Raw genomic sequence first — 16,352 nt, forward strand, 5'->3', positions numbered from 1 at the left:
CTGTAGCTGTCTTCAGACACTCCAGAAGAGGGCGTCAGATCTCGTTACGGATGGTTGTGAGCCACCATGTGGTTGCTGGGATTTGAACTCTGGACCTTCAGAAGAGCAGTTGGGTGCTCTTACTCACTGAGCCATCTCACCAGCCCCGCACCTTAGGTCTTAGCTGCTTGTTCCGTAAGCCCTGGTCTCCTCATGGGAGGTTACAGAGTTGGGATTTTGGGAGCATCAGGAGCCACTGCACAGACTTGAGTGTGCGATCGTCTTTATTCTGAGGTTGGCCAGTCTAGCCACTTTGGGGTGGTGGAGGCAGAGGACAGGAGGCAGGTTGGTGTTCTGGCCAACCAGAGTCACTGTGTTTGGTGGTGGTGGTGGTGGGGGGCGTGAGAGGGTGGGCATGTTTACAAGGCACATGGAGGAGCTGCATTGGCAAGTTCAGAGGTCCAGGCACTCATGGGGTGGTCGCCAAGTAGGGGCTCTGGTCGTGTGAGCCTCACTTTCTTCACCTACAGAATATCCCTGATTAAACCAGGGGCTCTTTCCACCTTTGCATTTCTTTGCAAACTAAAGTGGCATGAAGTTTGCTGAGGATGCGCTTGGACAGGTCTCATTTGCTTGACCTTCCTCTTGCTCGTCTCTGTTGTCTGGTGTCTTCCTCCAGGCTGCTGGGGCAGCCCTCAGAGCAGGGCCTGGGCATGAGTCCCTCCGTCATGTCCCCCAGAGGGTTTGGGAGCAGCTTGTCTTACATGAGACAGAGGGAAAGGTCAGCGATTGACTGGAAGATGTTCTTGGTGTGCGGGAGACAGGCTGCCCTTGAGAAGAGTTCTGGCCCCACTGGGCTAAGGAAGGATGGGCTAAAAGGAGGAAGCCCTCCCCCCAGCTTATCTCATGTGTTCTGTATTGCAGGTGTGGGCAAGAGCAGCTTGCTGTTACGATTTGCAGACAACACCTTCTCAGGTGAGGCCCCCCCGGGTGCGGATGGGGTGTTTGGTTTTGGAATCCCCTACCCTGCTCCAGACCCATCTACTGCTTCTGATGCTGGAGACTGATTCTGGCTGCTGGATGAGGGAAAGTGGGGCTCTGGGGCTCAGGAAAGAAGCCTTCGGGGCCCTGCCTGGTCCGTCTCCTCACAGAAGGCCTCTGTTGGTCCCCACTTCCTCTCAGGGTGTCTCTGTGTCCACACTTAGGAGTTTAAAGTCCTACTACATATACTGGATAGGACATATCTAGTAGGAATATGTCCATAATGGAAAAATGACAGTTGTCCCTACCAGACTCTTGTTGCTCTGGGGCCTCTGCTTGGAGTGGTGGTCTGTCAGTATTTTCTAGCCCCACGAGCTGTTCAGAATGCTTGACTTTGTCAAGAGACATGTCTCAGCCTTGGTATCTCCCCACAGACCTGCTGTGTTTTCAGGTAGAGTCTCCCTATAGATCTCTGCCTTGGCCTGGAACTTATGTAGACCAGGTTGGCCTTGAACTCACAAAGCTCCACCTCCTCTGTAGTGGGATGAAAGGTGTACGCATCTCACCATGCCCAGTCTCCCTTGGTTCTGTAATGACTGGGAAGTTGCTTCTGTCTAGATGCACTGTCCTTCACTGACACCACCCTGGTCGGGTGGCTTCTGGTTGCTTCAGAGCAGCAGCACTGGCTGCACTGTTCACACTGTTCTTTTTGTACACATAGAAGTGAGGTTACTAGGGCATGGAGTCTAGGGTGTTTCAACTTTGCCTGGTACTACCAAATTGCTTTTTTAAAAACTTACTTATTTGACTGAAGCTGAGGGCGAAGGGGACCTCCATGGTATGTGAAGGGACATGCTGTGGTGTATGAAGGGACATGCCATGTGTCTTGATCACTGTTCCACTGCTGTGAAGAGACACCGTGACCACCATAACTCTTAGTAAACGAAAGCATTTAATTGGGGGCTTAGCTTGCAGTTTCAGAGGGTCAGTACATTATCACCGTGGGGCCGTGTTGGCAAGTATTGGGTTGGAACAGGAGTTCAGAGCTACATCCTGATCTGGAGGGGGGGGGGGGGAACCTAGGCCTGACATGAGCTTTAGAACCTCAAAGCCCACCCCCAGGGACACACTTTCTCCAATAAGGCCACACCTCCTAATCCTTGTCATCCCTTCAAACAGCTCTACTTCCTGGTCACTAACCATCAGGTATATGACCCTGTGGGGGTCATTCTCCCTTAGACCACCATGGTGTGGCTGTGTAGGAGAGAGGACATTCGGGAGTGAGTTCTCTTTTCCCATCCTGTGGGACTCACCCAGGACATCCCGCTTGGCAGCACGCACCTTGACCCACTTGAGCCCCACCTCACCAGGGCTGCAGTTGCTCTTCAGGGAACTGTGCTCACCTACGTGCCAGCCATCAGCCTTCCCTCTGGAACTGTAGCTGGGGTTTTTGTCTGCGGTGGTGAGTCTCCATGTGGGTGCTGGGAACTGAGCCCAGGCCCTCGGTGGCTCACTAGATGCTGGTTGCACTGCGATGGCTGAAATTGTCTTCGATTACATGTGTTCTCTGGGAGCAGAGCTACCCTAGTTGAGAACCACTGTTCCTTAGCTCACGTGGGAGGAGCTGCTGGCCCACAGGGTACCGGATACTGGCCCGGTGTCTGGGTGCTTGTCCTGCTGTGGCTGTCATTCCCCATCACAGAGTCTGCTAAGTGTTTCTACTACCTTCTTGCTTCCATTTCTGCCTCGCCTTGAACTTTGGCCTTTCCTATGTCCTTGCCACACTTCACATGGTCCTCTGGGCCTTTGAAAGAGGATCTTGGTGTGTTCTGGATGGAGTGGGACCCATGCTGTTTGTAAGCCTGTACCACAGTGGACTACGGAAGTGGGCGGTGTGCTTAAGTGCATCTTCCACACAGGTGCCCTAAAGCCATTTCAGAGGTTTCTTTGCTGTGAAGGAGTGGACGTTCTCAGCAGTACACAAAGGCCCGACTCCTTCCTCTCTCACCTGGGCTTAGCCTCACAAACCCCAAACCTGCCGTGGCTACGTTGCTGTTGTCCCCCTCTGGAAAGTGCAGTGTTGGGTCCTGTTAGTCAACTTTGAAGGCGATCCTCCACCCTCAATACAAGGAGAAACCCGGGCTGAATAGGTGTGCTCCATTCTCAGTCACAGTGGACATGTCCCTACCCTGCCCTTCAGTAAAAGCCTCCACCATGTCTTCAGTCACATCACATTTTTACGTCATTCGTAGCGTGTTTCTGAAAGTCTTTCTTACCCTGTGCCCTGTCTCACTGTGGGCCTGCTGGAGCAGGTGAGCCTTCTTGGTTCAGGTCTCTCTCCTTCTGGCCTATCCTGGATGGAGCACACACAGTGGGGTGGGGTGGGCCGGGGACCAAGGGGCTCGAATAACAGGCTGCCTCCATGCAGGCAGCTACATCACCACGATCGGGGTGGATTTCAAGATCCGGACTGTGGAGATCAACGGAGAGAAGGTGAAGCTGCAGATCTGGGACACGGCAGGGCAGGAGCGCTTCCGCACCATCACCTCTACGTGAGTCCCCTGAACCCCTGGCCTTGGGTGTTTGCGTGGAGTTGCGTGACATTGCTGAATGGAAATAGTAAGATGCCATGGTGTGTGGTGGCAGCCACTAGGACCAGGGGCGTGTAATGGGCGGAGCCCTTGGCCCCGGTATCCGTCCTGGCAGAGACTGTCACTCACTTATGGGCACTCTCTCAGTTCTACCTGCTGGCAGTTCCTTTGTCCTCAGGTGGCAACAGCAGCAGTATTTTCCTCTCTGGGTGACAAGCCTTTCCCTGATGCCCACTGAGCCACTGACAGTTCTTGGTGGTGTCAGTTTGTTCTGTGCAGTCTCTGGTCACCTATCCCGACTCCTCAGAGGTGGCTCTGTGGATGCCTGGAGACCATAGGTGTGGGGCCCTTCCTCCACATCCCCGGTGTCTGTCAGCTGGGCAGTCTGTCTGCTAGTGTCTGTAGAACTCACTCTAGCGTGGAGTCATGCAGAGTCCGAGTTCTTAGGTGCTCATGAAACTGGAATTTAAACATCTGTTCTGCTGTGTGTCCTTGTCGAGCTGCCTAGCTTCTGTGTCCATGTCTGCCCAGAGGTTTCTGCCTCAGATTTGCCTAAATTCCGAGGCTCGAGTCCTGGTCTCTAGGTCTGGACTCTCCACGAGTCACTGTGGCTTTCTGTGTTCTCTGTGCTGTGACTCCATTTTACAGATAAGGTGGGTCTGGGTATGTGAGACAGGGCCTCACTGTGTACCCTGGGTGCCCTCGAGTTCACAGATGTCTGCCTGCTTAGGCTGGGATTGAAGGCATGGGCCATTTCTCAGAGCTGAAGGTGCTTCTGAGAAGGGGGCTCCGTGATGCGTGCAGGGCTGGCCTCTGCGGACACCTCGCTGGCCTTCCTTATAAACAGTTGCACATCTCAGGGCAGTGTTCCCCATTCTGTCAGCAGGGAAGCACAGGTAGCCATTAGGGAAGCACAGGGGCCACTCAGCTGAGGGTGAGGTTGGTGTGTGGGTTGTACTGTCTGCATTGTAGTGGGTATGAGTGCCATGGTCCAGGGCTGCCTTGGTCCAGGGCCCTGTCCTGTCTGGGCAAACCAAGGTTAGCCCCTGCCTTGGAGTCTTAGGCGTGGCTAGTTCTGAAGTAGAAGGCAGTTGAGGGCCTACCAAGGGGGCTGTGGAGAGACCCATCCCTGTGTTGAGAGGCCCTTGAGATAGCTGACTGTTTGGGAGGTAGAGGAACAGAAGTGGCTGGACTCGGTGTGTCTGCTAAGAGAGCGCTTTCCTGAGGAAGGAACTTTGTGGCCCTCGGGAGGAATGGAGCCTGTGCTGGCCTAGGAGACCGAGCTGGGTGCTGAGGCTGCGCTGGGCCCAGTAGGGGCAAAGATGACTAAGGCAGGGAATGTGAGAGACCTGGGTCAGACGCCTGGAAGCCCTGGTGTCCTGCTAGCCAGGGGTATGGGTCACCCATGGCCCTGCCCTGGCCAAGGCTTTCCTGGCATGGCAGGAGCTAGGGCAGTGGTGTGCCGGTTCTTGGTATCTTCAGCAAAGGAAAGGTTATATAGGTGTTCTGCTGTTGTGCTTCTGCCGGCAGGAGCGTGTGTCTGTCCATGTGGCTCTCATATGCGCTTCTGCTCTAGAGGCACCCACCAAGCTATGCTGTTGAGCTAGTAGTTGAGTTTACTGTGGGATCAGGGCCAGGTTGGTTTAGGGGTCCTGAGCTGAGAGAGTGGGACTCTACTCTAGGCTCCCTCCAAGCCACGAAGGCTCACAGCCTTGGAACAAGTCTGCATAGAGTGTGTTGTCCTGCCCTTGGGGGTGCCCTGCCCGCCCACCCACCCACTCTTGGTTCTGCCACCCTCATCTGGGACTCCAGATTGCCGTGGACGACACTTGTCCTGACAGTAAAGAGCACCCTACACTGTCTTTGAACTGTTCCCAGCCTCGGGTGGCATCTGCAATCTCGTCCTCACAGCCTCTTTGACGTCTGGTCTGTACTTGCACCCTGTTTTATAGGAAGCGAAGTAAGGGGTAGGATGCAAGCAGGGCCGCTTCCAGAGTCCATGTCTTTCAGAGACACAACCAGGTTCCACTTTTCAGATATGTCTTGACTATGGAGAGTGGACAGTGGGGATCCCTTCACCAGGCTGGGCTGTGGATCCTGGTGTAGCCAACTTGAAACCCGGGACAGGAAGCACTCTGCCTTCTGGGTTTGCAATCTCGGTGTTTAAGACCTTAGTGGTCAAGAATAGGTAGCTTTAGTGACAAGGCTCGGAGGGACAGTCCTGGGGTTAGAGTGGGGCCAAGGCCGTTGCTTGGCCTCTGGCGCTCCGAGGCCTAAGGCCCTGTGCTGCAGGGTTGGTGCTGTCTGGCTTTCTGAGTAGCAGATGTTCAGAGAGCAGAGATGGCAGCCAGCTACCTTCCAGACCTTCTGGCGGGCCTGTGTCTGCAGGGTTATTTGGGTCTCTCCTACAGCTGCTGGAGGCCTGGTAGCCGCCACGGTCTTCCTCACTGGCACAATCGGCCAAAAGCGGGAAGAGAAGTGTCACTGCCCACGGGGAAAGGGACGCACTTTGCCATGGCTCTGTGTAGGTGCAGCCTCCTGGGATGGCATTTTACTACCGAGATTGGAAAGAAAGTTTGAACATTTGAACAAGGATGGTGATAACATGTCAAACACAGGAACCTTCTGAATTCTAAAAATAAAAGGAGAACTTGAAAGACATTTCCAGCTCACGGCGCCCTGAGTCAGCAGGGTGACTCTTCAGACCTGGTCCACCCTGGATGGTTAGCTGCCAGGGACAGGCCTGAGAAGCCAGTGGGGCTGGGGCAGCCTGTCCTGCTGGTGGTCAAGGTTGGGTGCAGGGCTGGGCTTGGATGCCCGCACCTTCCCCAGCCACCGTCCTGCAGCAGGCGGGGCCCAAGGAAGCAGCTCTGTCCCAGGCCAAAGCCCTGATGCACATCTTGGCCCTACAGGTATTATCGGGGGACCCACGGGGTCATTGTGGTTTACGACGTCACTAGTGCCGAGTCCTTTGTCAATGTCAAGCGATGGCTTCATGAAATCAACCAGAACTGTGACGATGTGTGCCGAATATTAGGTGAGGCTGGGCCCGAGGGTGGGGAGGGCAGGAGAGCTGCACGTGGAGTTCTCACAGGCGGGTGACTCTGCTTTGTCTTAAAGTGGGCAATAAGAATGATGACCCTGAGCGGAAGGTGGTAGAGACAGAAGATGCCTACAAATTTGCCGGGCAGATGGGGATCCAGCTCTTTGAGACCAGTGCCAAGGAGAACGTCAATGTGGAAGAGGTAAGCTCTGCCTGAGCCCTGGCAGAGGGCGGGGAGGACCCAGGGACGCTGTTCTCCACCCCAGGCTTCTCCCACTCCAGGCCTGCTAAGGCACCTGAGTGACGCGTGGTTATGTAGTGCACACTTGCTGGCTCTAGGCAGGCCCTGTGAAGGTCTTAGCTCTTAGCTCAGCTGTCCTCTGGGGCAGATCCCATTTTTCTTAGAGGAAAACAAGTTCCTCTTTCTGAATACGAGTAGCCTTAGGAACTACGGTGAGAGGTGGAGTCATGGCCTGGCCTTTGCCACCCCGAAGCCTCTCATTCTCTATTCCAGCTGCTTCCTATTGGCCTTTCCGTGAGTCCATCACTACCACCTCTTTCCTGCCCCTCTTGGTCGCTTGCTTTCCTGGCCTCCGGCGTGCAAGGGCACCTGTCGAAGTACCTGGGGTTGAGGGTTGGCGCCTTCCCCCAGGCTGTGACTCTGAGGGAGCAAAGCCAGGGCTTTCGCCACAGGCCCCATGTGGCCCATTCCCTGGCCCTAGAGAGGCGTCTAGAGGTGCTCGGGAAGGTGGGCTCCTCAGGGCCAGACCAGGACTGACCTCCCTCTGTGAGATTCCTTTGCTCATGTGTACCCAGGGAGGATCGAGTGAGCTGAGGTGTGCCGAGTACTCTACAGCACGCTTACTCAATAGGTGGGGACATTAGCTCAGCCCTCCTTCCAGAGCCTTGTGTGCGTGTGTGTGTGTGTGGACGCACTTGTGCACACGCAGAAGCCACAGAGGGCATCAGAGAGAGACCATGGGGCTGGGGGAAGTGCTTGTCGGATGCCCTGCTGTGCTCCACCCTGTTCCTCAAAGGGCGCCTACGAGCTCCTGAGCCCTGGGTCATCTCTCTGGTACCAAGGACGGCTGAGCTTAGTTTAGCTGCTCCTGCCTTTTGGGGCAGAGTGGGCCTGTGGCTTGGTGGCTCCTCTCACGAGGACACTGGGTAGTCATGGAAAAGATTTAGGCAGTGTCTGGCCCCACTGCAGGGAGGTGGTGACAAGTGGGCAGGCAGTGACTTCCCTCCGTCTACATGCAGAGTGGCATCCCTTTGTATTGCCAGAGGTACTAGCTGAAGGCTTATAACTATGTGTTAAAAAGGGCTGGGAAGCTGGCTCAGTGGTTGGTTGTGCCACTCTTGTATAGCGCCTGAGTTCCGTTCCCAGCACCTCTGCCAGGCAGCTCACACCTGGCCGTGACTCCAGTTCCGGGGGCCCAGCGAACCTGTAAGAGAGAGAGTCCCCAAGACAGCCATAGGCTTTCAGCCTTTAACTCACTCCCTCTGCCTAGAGCAGCAGGTCTTAACCTGCGGGTTGTGGCCCCATTGGGGTCGAATGACCCCTTCACAGGGGTCACATATCAGATATTTAATGACAATTCATAATAGTAGCAAAACTACAGTTATTAAGTAACAACAAAATAATTTTATAGTTGGGGGTCACCGACATGAGGAGGAACTGTTTTAAAGGGTCTCAGTGCTGGTTAAGGTGAGAACTCCTGTAGTACAATGTGTTTTGATGGCACACAGTTCACATCTGTAACCCTAGCACTGCGGAGGCAGGAGGAGGATTGAGTTTAAGGCTAGGCTGGGCTACAGAGTCATGGCAAAACACCCTGCAACACGTTTGCATGCACACACTAAGGTTTTGAGGAATAGCAATGTCCTGGGGAAGTGGCTGTGCTAGCCCACGGGGTCAGCCTTGCCCTGTCATCTCTCCAGATGTTCAACTGTATCACAGAGCTGGTTCTACGAGCAAAGAAAGACAACTTGGCGAAACAGCAGCAGCAACAACAGAACGATGTGGTGAAGCTCACCAAAAACAGTAAACGAAAGAAACGCTGCTGCTAATGCCCCAGCCCACTGCAGAGACTGCACTGCATCCCTCCCCAGCCTGAGGCCTCGGAGGCTCTCGGGGGACAGTCTCAGTTTAGTGCCGTTATTTAAAGAATTCTCTCCACGTTTTTTGTATCGGGAGGCGCCATCGGCACTTCCTCCCCTTTTCCCCTTGAGTGCCAAGAAGGTGTTGGACGAGCCCGCCCTTCCCCACGGTGCCCTCTTCCCTGCTGAGGCGCCTGGACCTGGTGAGGACGCTGCCAGCTGAGTGGACTGATTAACCAGTTTGTACATAGTGTATATTGCATTAACCAGCTGCACACCCTCAGCCTGCTCTGGCTTTTGGCTCCTTCCTGCCAACCTGCTGCAACAGACCCTCCCAAGCCCTCCCATTCCAGCTCGACGGCAGCTTCCTGAGGAGCCAACCTCGTGTCTAGCTGAGTCTCTGGCCATCCATCCTTGGCCCATGGAGTGCACTCCACATGGCTCCTATGCTGCAGCTGCTCTGGGAGCTGGGAACCTGGCTCCACACAGACCCTGCCCTCTGCTGGCCCTGGGCCTTCAGTTCCTACCACAGAGGAACTCAGTCCTGCCCTTGTGGACAACAGGCTTCTCATTCTGCCTTCTAGATGCCTCTGCTAGAAACCAAGGGGAGCCATATGGCTTCTCACTTACCCAACATGTTTCAGTTCCCACAGAAAGGTAGTGGGACGTCTGTACAGAGACAGAGCTCGCAAGGGGGAGCATAATTTTAACAAATACAACCAATGAAGCCAAATCCAACGAACTAAGTTCCTCACAATTATTTCCTTGAGATCTGATTGGCTCAATAGCAAAAGATATGACTGTCCCACTTCAGGCTCAGTATTTTTAGAAAAGGTGTATGGCTTCTGTTGAGTGCAGGACTAGGCGCTCTCCCTTCCACGGGAAAGGCTTGCTTTGCACCCTCATACCTGTGTGCTCGAGGGCCTCCCGCTGGAGATAGTCTGTAACGTAGCACCAGGCGCCTGCGGCAGAGCCAGGGGTTGCTGGGCTCCCGGAAGGCACCTCAAGCTGGGCCTGACCGGTGGCTTTTGCATTACTGACAGACCTGTTTTTAGTATGAAGGTTGTAGGAAGACTTCTTAGCCACTAAGAAGTGGCAGTGGGGTGGGGGCAGCCAGTATTCACCTAGCTAGCCACCCACCAGGGTGCCCTGCATTTGGTTACTCCCCCCTTCCCCACACACTTGGTCCCCTTTCCCCTTGAAGGATCACGTTAACTCAGAACTGATTTGGACACCATAATGTGTTTTAGATCTTCTTTCCTAGGCGATTTTCAGGCACAGTCCTGACTGGACAATCATCACAGAGTACTGCAAATTTTCCATGTTAACACTGTGGATGGGTTTTCAATCAATAAAACTGGGGCTTTCTTCTCACCTGTCTGTCCACTTGTCCGAATTGTCAAAGGCTTCGGTTCTGTTTCTGAGCATCAGGCTGGGTTTGGGGGCTGCGGAAGACACTTGAGGGTCAAGCACTAGGCGACTCCACACGCCTCCGGTGAGCTGGGAGTTGGGGTAGAGACTGCCTTGGCTGACCCGGGGCCTGTTGTCCTGGGCAGGTGACATGCTTCTGAGCATGTGGGAACCAGGACGGGAGTGTTTGCCAATTCAAGCAATAAGAGGGTGATCCCGGAGCATCCAGCCCAAGTTGGATGCCCTCATGGCTTCTGGCACCCGCCGGTTAAGGTGGTGGGTGGTGTTGGTGACAACAGTGTGCCTGTCCCTCCCGCAGTGTTACATGCATGAGTGGGGTGGGGATAAGGGTGGGGGTAAACTGGTGTCCTGGTGGCCCATGTGAAACTCCTGTCAAACAACAACCTTTGAAACGGTTTGCTAGGATTATTTCTGTATTGAAAGTTTCTAATTATGCTTTTTAAAAAAAAATACTAAAAAATAAAGGTTCAAGCTGCCAAATTTCCTCCCAGGGTCTGTTTGCTCTCCCTCCCCTGTGCTCTGGGTACCTGGCTCCATTCGCTGTTGATCCAGCTCTTGTCCTCGGGTGCTGCCCATGGAGGGCCCTGGGACACTGTCAGGGGCCACTCCGTGTTTACCCTGCACACACCGGAAGAATGCAGCTTGTGCCTACAGTGAGATCTTTAGGCTGGGCTGAAGTTTCTGCCACGCTGGAGGAGGATGTGGGACGACACTGCCACTTTTACAAGTCGCCCTTCTGGGGCTGGTCCTGGCCCTCTACACCAAGAGCCAGTGGTGGCTTTGACACATCCTAAGGCATGTCCATATCAAACAGCCCTCCACATCCCCAGGAACTGAGGCACAAGTTCTGTAGAAATTCATTTTATTCTTATTCAGACTATTTGCAAAAGAAGCAGTGGTGCGCTGTTTTTCTAAAAATATGCCTTTATAGATTTATATGTGTGTATTATAAAATCCATACATGTATTTACACAATTGCTACATACAAAATTACAGCACTGTGGTATGTACATATCTATAAGTACATTCTTTCCGCTCAGCCCTGCTGTGCTTTTCCTGTGGAGGGCAGGAGGCTCAGAGAGAGGTGAGCAGCTGCAGGCTGGGCCCACAGCCTCTGAGCTGGGGCCTCAGCAGAGATGGGGGGGTGGGGGCTGCTGCAGAAGGAGCAGAAGCAGCAGGCTTAGGCCTTTGTCCCTTAGAGGCCTGGTGGGCAGTATCTGGAGGCTCCCAGCAGCCTTACCCCATCTACCCTGTGGCACCCACGCGACCTTCAGTGTGAGGGTAGTAGAACCAGGCCCCTCAGAGGCCGCTCTTGTGGCCTCAACTTGCTCAGCTTGGCCAAGAAGTTGCATTTGAGGTGGGAGGGTGCTGTGGAAGACAAGTCCTATCCCATGAGGGGGAGTCTGGAGGCTAAAAAGCCTACAGGGGCAATGGGAATGCTGCCCGGCCCAGGCCTCCCTAGGGGTAAGGACTGCACTGGAGGCAGCCAGAAGATGGCCTTCCCTGGGGTACAGGATGGCCTCAACAGAGCTTGTACACCCGGTTCTTAGGCCTCACAGCCACAGGCTGGGCCTCCTGCTGTGCAGGGCTCCAGCAGAGGTGCATGCACACGGGTGAGGGGCCGGGCCTCCCCTACTCCAGGCCGGTGGCTGGGGCTCGAGTGGAGGCTCAGGCCTCCTGAGGCATGCACAGGAGGCCTCAATCTCTTCCCCACGTTCAAAATCCAAGAAGGCAGCAGAGCCTCTAGGGTGGGCTGTGGGTCTGTGCGGCTGAGCCCTGTCACTAACTGGATCCTGGGAAAGCCCAGGCTGCGGCTTGGCTTGAGCAGTGGGGACAGGGTTCACTCCGTCCCTTGGTGGGGGGCAGCCTTCAGAGGACAAGGCAGGCCCCCTACCTCTCAGTCTCCATTACATTGACATAGGGAGTGAGCTCTCTGGAGCTAATTGGGCTCCAGGGCCGGTAGGCAGACAGTGTAGCTGCCCGGCTCCAGCTAAGGGGTAGCCCTTTTCAGACTGCCGCTAGTCCCCCCTTCTCAATGGCCAGACTGCTCCCCACCTAAATTTTCCTGAAGAAGGAGAAGAGCCGTTTGCCGTCTGTGGTGCTGGGTTCCTGCCCCCGCCCTATGCCGTGGCCCCTAGGGAAGGCAGCAGCAGCGGGCCGGCTCTGTTCCTTCAGGTGCGTGTCCATCAGCTGCCTGTCAATGACCCTGTGCATGTCATCCTGCAGAGAGGGAGAAGGGTGGGGGTAAGCAGCTGCTCTTACCTGGTCCTGGGGCTGGACAGGGAGGTGACAGATGTGGACAGGTGAAGATGAGGGATGACATGAAGAAGCAGTGTAGTTTGCCGAGAAAGTGAATGTTGACACCACGCCAGGACATGTGATGCCATGTAGCTAGTGTGCAGCCTCAGGGCCCGTGTCATCCGTCCCGATGCTCTGTCGTAAGGCCTACATAACCGTGCAGCCCCATACTAGCTTATGGGGCTGCCTGGGTGCCCGCCGTCTGGCTTGCCACCCCACCCTCAGCCCAGAGTGACCTTGGCTTGTGAGCTCTGTAGCCCAATGACCTGCCCAAGGTTGTGTCCTCATTTCCCCCCTTCAAATCACTCTGAGGCTAAGCCAGCATGCCCGCACACAGGGCACAGACACTCTATGCTTGCGATGACCCCTGGGCCAAGCATCCCACGGCTAACGCTACAAGCAGTGCCATCTTGAGATGCTATCTTGTCCCCACTTGAGTCTGTTGGCTTCTTCATGGGGTGAGGGCCTGAACTGAACTGGCTGCCTAGAAGAAGCACTTCATAGATGGCAGCTCTCAGACAGGAACAGCTGACGACAGGCCCCTCGTCCCCTCGTCACTGGACTGACTAGAAGCAGCTACCTGACAACAGGCTCTGCCACTACCATCTGCAAGGAGCCCTGGTAATCGCCACGACCTCCTTCAGCCTTCAACCCAGCTGGGAGCTCTGACAAAAAGACCCTAAGGAAGCCACAGGGACTCAGCTGCTCGAGTCCCAGCACACGGCGGGGGAGGCTAGGTTATGGTGGGCTCCCTGCAGCATGGAAAGGTTGGGCTGTGTGGCTCAGTGGGCACTCGTGAGCTGAGGAAGGGCAGACCCTGGGTGCCCCTCACCTCAGCTGCACTCAGGCTCTGCTCTGTGGGCGTACTTGAAGGTCTCCAAATGAAACCAGAGCACCTTTCTGACCCCTCCCCAGGTGGCGAGCACACAGCTTGTTCCCCTATTCTCTCCTCCATCCTCATCTCCATCACATTCAACTCCCTCCCTGGCTCTCCTCTCCTTCCTCCTCTTCCTCTTCCTCCTCTTCCTCCTCTTCCTCCTCTTCCTCCTCCTCCTCCTCCTCCTCCCCCTGCCAGCTCCATTCTCCACTTGCCTCTCAGGTTAGACCCGGTGTCACTTTTGCCAGCACACGGCTCCTAGTTCTTGAGCCCCAGTGCAGATTCTCAGCACACTGCTCTGTGGCACTTAGGACAAGCTCCAAGAAATAAGGGAAAACCTAGAATTTTAGAAAAAGTCCTCTCGATGCTGCCATGTTTTCTGTCACAGTTGCTTCAACTGCGCTCTTCTACTTAAATAATTGAATCCACCAATGGACTTCCAGGGAATGCATCTCCTTGGAACTTTACATGTGCACATGTGCACGAGCTGGTCCTAATCCCGCCTGCTGCTATCCTGCTGTGCAAACCCATCTATGACAGGGCGGCATTGGTCTGCCATGCTGCAGTGATATGAGGAGGAGACTGGGACTTGATGGCACAGAGATGAGGCCAGGCTCCGGCACACAACACAGTGGGCCACAGGGAGATGGCAGATGTGGGACAGATGGCAGAGGACAACAGATGGATGGACGCAAGGCTCAATCTCACCTCAAAGGCAGGAGGGGTGTACAACTAAAGCTGTTGGCACAGGAACTGAGAAAGGCCACTAGATCAGAAACCAAAGCAGCCAGACAGTAAAGAGCCCCGAGGACGCGAACTGCAGTCGGGAGGAGAGAAGACGACAGCTCCGTGAGCCATGGCGCTGGCTGCTGCCAGCCCCACGGGGCCACGATGGAATGGCCACTGCTGTTCTGTCGGTCACCTCAGTCCCAGGTGACTACTAAGTTAGTCTCTTGGAGAAAGACGCTAACCACTAGACCCGTTATTTTGAATCAGCTTACCTCGAGTCACGGCCCTAGGGTGGTAGGGAGTTGGGAGACCCTGAAAATGGGGGACTTAAGAGATAGCTGCATTGACCAGTGCCTGAACAGCACCCTTGGAAAAAAGAAGCCACAGACCTTTGAGAGGGGCAGGGCAGCCAGCACCTCTATGTGGGGGACCACTGGGCTGAACCACATTGCTTACAGACAGACAGAATGACCACCACATCTGGTGGAGGTGCAGCCCTCCCAGCGGCTGCTCGGGCCTTCTGTCTCCCTGAGGCCTGGGGCCGGGGGCTCACAGGAATCTCGGCAGAACTCTCCTTATCGATACGTGCGGGTTCCGACTGGGTGCACCCCCCACCTAGGCCCCAGGCTCTTGCTTACCTGCCAAGCCTCAAGCTGCTGAGAGAGGTCCAGTTTCTGCTGAATGGCATCCAGTAGCTGGCTGTTCAGAGACATCATGTCCATCTTGCATTTGGCGAGTTCCAGCTCCACAGCGTTCTTCCTGCAAACATGGGCCGCGATGAGCATGGACATGCGCACCTTGTGCCAGGGGCATCTGCCTCTTCACTAGGAGACACAGAGTCTACAGGGAAGGGAAGGGCCGATCCCACACCACAGGGTCACTGGAGCTAAGCTTCTTCAAGGACCGCAACATGCCTGCTTCCTAACCAAGCCATAGGTATAAAGGATGATCTGTCATCACTAAACAGGCGTTACAGCGAGGAGGTAAAAGACGACAGAGCCTAGAGAGGATCAAAGGCACTGCTTGCTGGCCTGTCACTCAAGGCTGTGCACAGTACCTTCTCCTCTTGCTATAGGAAGGTAGTCCTTTGGACTAGCTACTCCGCCATTAAAGAAACTGTTCCAAAGATAAAGATGTTCAAAGGATGGTGGCCATACTTTAGCAACATTAGTTTGCAGTAACTCGGGAACTGTTTAAAAAATTTTAAAAACACAATACAATACGGGCACCGGTGAAAACCCAGATACATGGTCTTACTGACAGTTTGCCATGTTGGCACCAGTTAGGGAAAGGTCAAGCTTTGTGGAAGAAAACTGCCAGTGTGTGGCCACATGCCATACAGAGATTCACCGGGGCTCTCCCTGGAGACGCTCTCCCTCCTACTTCAGTATTTCCCCATTTGTGTGTCTTGGGTGCTGTTTCGCTCACCTTCCCAACATTATTACAGTTTAGCCGCTCAATGCAAAAAGCAGGCCGCGTGGAGAGGGTGAGAGGAGGTTGCGGGTAGCTGCTCTGCTCTGCAAAGGCGGCACCGCTGCCTGAAGGCAGAGCCTGCCAGACCAGAGGAGGGCCGCAGGCCTGGCCTGCAGTGGCCGCCCTTCTGCTCTCACAACACATAAATGAGCAAAGCCGGAACGAGTAGGTGATTCTTATTTCTATAGAGCTCAGACCATACTTCCTCCCCGCCCGCCTTGCCCTCTACCCAGCAATTAGTCACCTACTCCACACCCGGGTGCATTCACCAGCCACTTTGCCCTAGAATCAGCTCCCGACTACTCTGGGCTGATCCCGGTCCCGCCCACTGCGGCTGCAGGCCACAGGGATAGGACCAAGCCTGTCCAATGGGCAAGCGTGCAGACACTGCAGGTTGCTTGTCATGCTCACAGCCATTGGCCGTTAAAGAACAGCGGAAATCCTCCTGGCAGCGGTTGCCATGGACGCGACTTGCCTGACAGCTCCCAAGCCGCAGGCGGCGCCTCCCAGCGGCTCTAGCCTCAGGAAGTACCAGCGTCTGCCCGCAGATGGCGCCGCGAGCAGCCCGGAGCTACGGGAATGTGCTGACTAACGCCAGGGCGGAGGCAGGCCAGTGCTGCAGTGCAGGAGGAAAGGGGGAGTCTTCAACTGGAACCCCAGATCCAAAAGCATACCACACAACTCGCTTATCATACATGAATCCTAGTCTTAAAACAAACAAACAAACAAACAAACAAAAAAAAGTATTTCCGGGGCTGGAGAGATGGCTCAGCGGTTAAGAGCACTGACTGCTCTTCCAGAGGTCCTGAGTTCAATTCCCAGCAACCACATGGTGGCTCACAACCATCTG

The 16,352-nt window shown here is 54.9% G+C and overlaps 2 protein-coding genes across 8 annotated transcripts in view; one reads left to right on the forward strand and one right to left on the reverse strand.

Annotated features, from left to right (window-relative positions):
- The window catches only part of Rab35 (RAB35, member RAS oncogene family), a 15,156-nt gene extending 5,088 nt beyond the window's left edge, over positions 1 to 10,068 (forward strand). The window contains exons 2-6 of one of the 2 annotated variants that reach the window (XM_021222747.2): positions 904 to 954; positions 3,389 to 3,512; positions 6,464 to 6,588; positions 6,672 to 6,796; positions 8,536 to 10,068. In XM_021222747.2, the coding sequence (XP_021078406.1) occupies positions 904 to 954; positions 3,389 to 3,512; positions 6,464 to 6,588; positions 6,672 to 6,796; positions 8,536 to 8,664 (554 nt within the window). In that variant the 3' untranslated portion in view covers positions 8,665 to 10,068. The remainder of the gene's footprint in view (positions 1 to 903; positions 955 to 3,388; positions 3,513 to 6,463; positions 6,589 to 6,671; positions 6,797 to 8,535) is intronic. The other variant, XM_021222748.2, reaches the window with a different exon arrangement.
- Positions 10,069 to 10,970: 902 nt separating this feature from the next.
- Bicdl1 (BICD family like cargo adaptor 1) overlaps positions 10,971 to 16,352 on the reverse strand; it is an 84,488-nt gene continuing 79,106 nt past the window's right edge. For 4 of the 6 annotated variants that reach the window (XM_021186707.2, XM_029533633.1, XM_029533632.1 and 1 more), the window contains 2 exons: positions 14,668 to 14,788; positions 10,971 to 12,345 (listed from right to left, as the gene is read on the reverse strand). In XM_021186707.2, coding sequence (XP_021042366.1) covers positions 12,181 to 12,345; positions 14,668 to 14,788 — 286 coding nt within the window. In that variant the 3' untranslated portion in view covers positions 10,971 to 12,180. Of the gene's footprint in view, positions 12,346 to 14,008; positions 14,118 to 14,667; positions 14,789 to 16,352 lie in introns of all 6 variants that reach the window. The other 2 variants (XR_003842957.1, XR_003842956.1) reach the window with 1 other exon arrangement.

This window comes from Mus pahari, chromosome 23 (assembly GCF_900095145.1).
Source record: "Mus pahari chromosome 23, PAHARI_EIJ_v1.1, whole genome shotgun sequence".
Taxonomy (NCBI): Eukaryota; Metazoa; Chordata; class Mammalia; order Rodentia; family Muridae; genus Mus; species Mus pahari.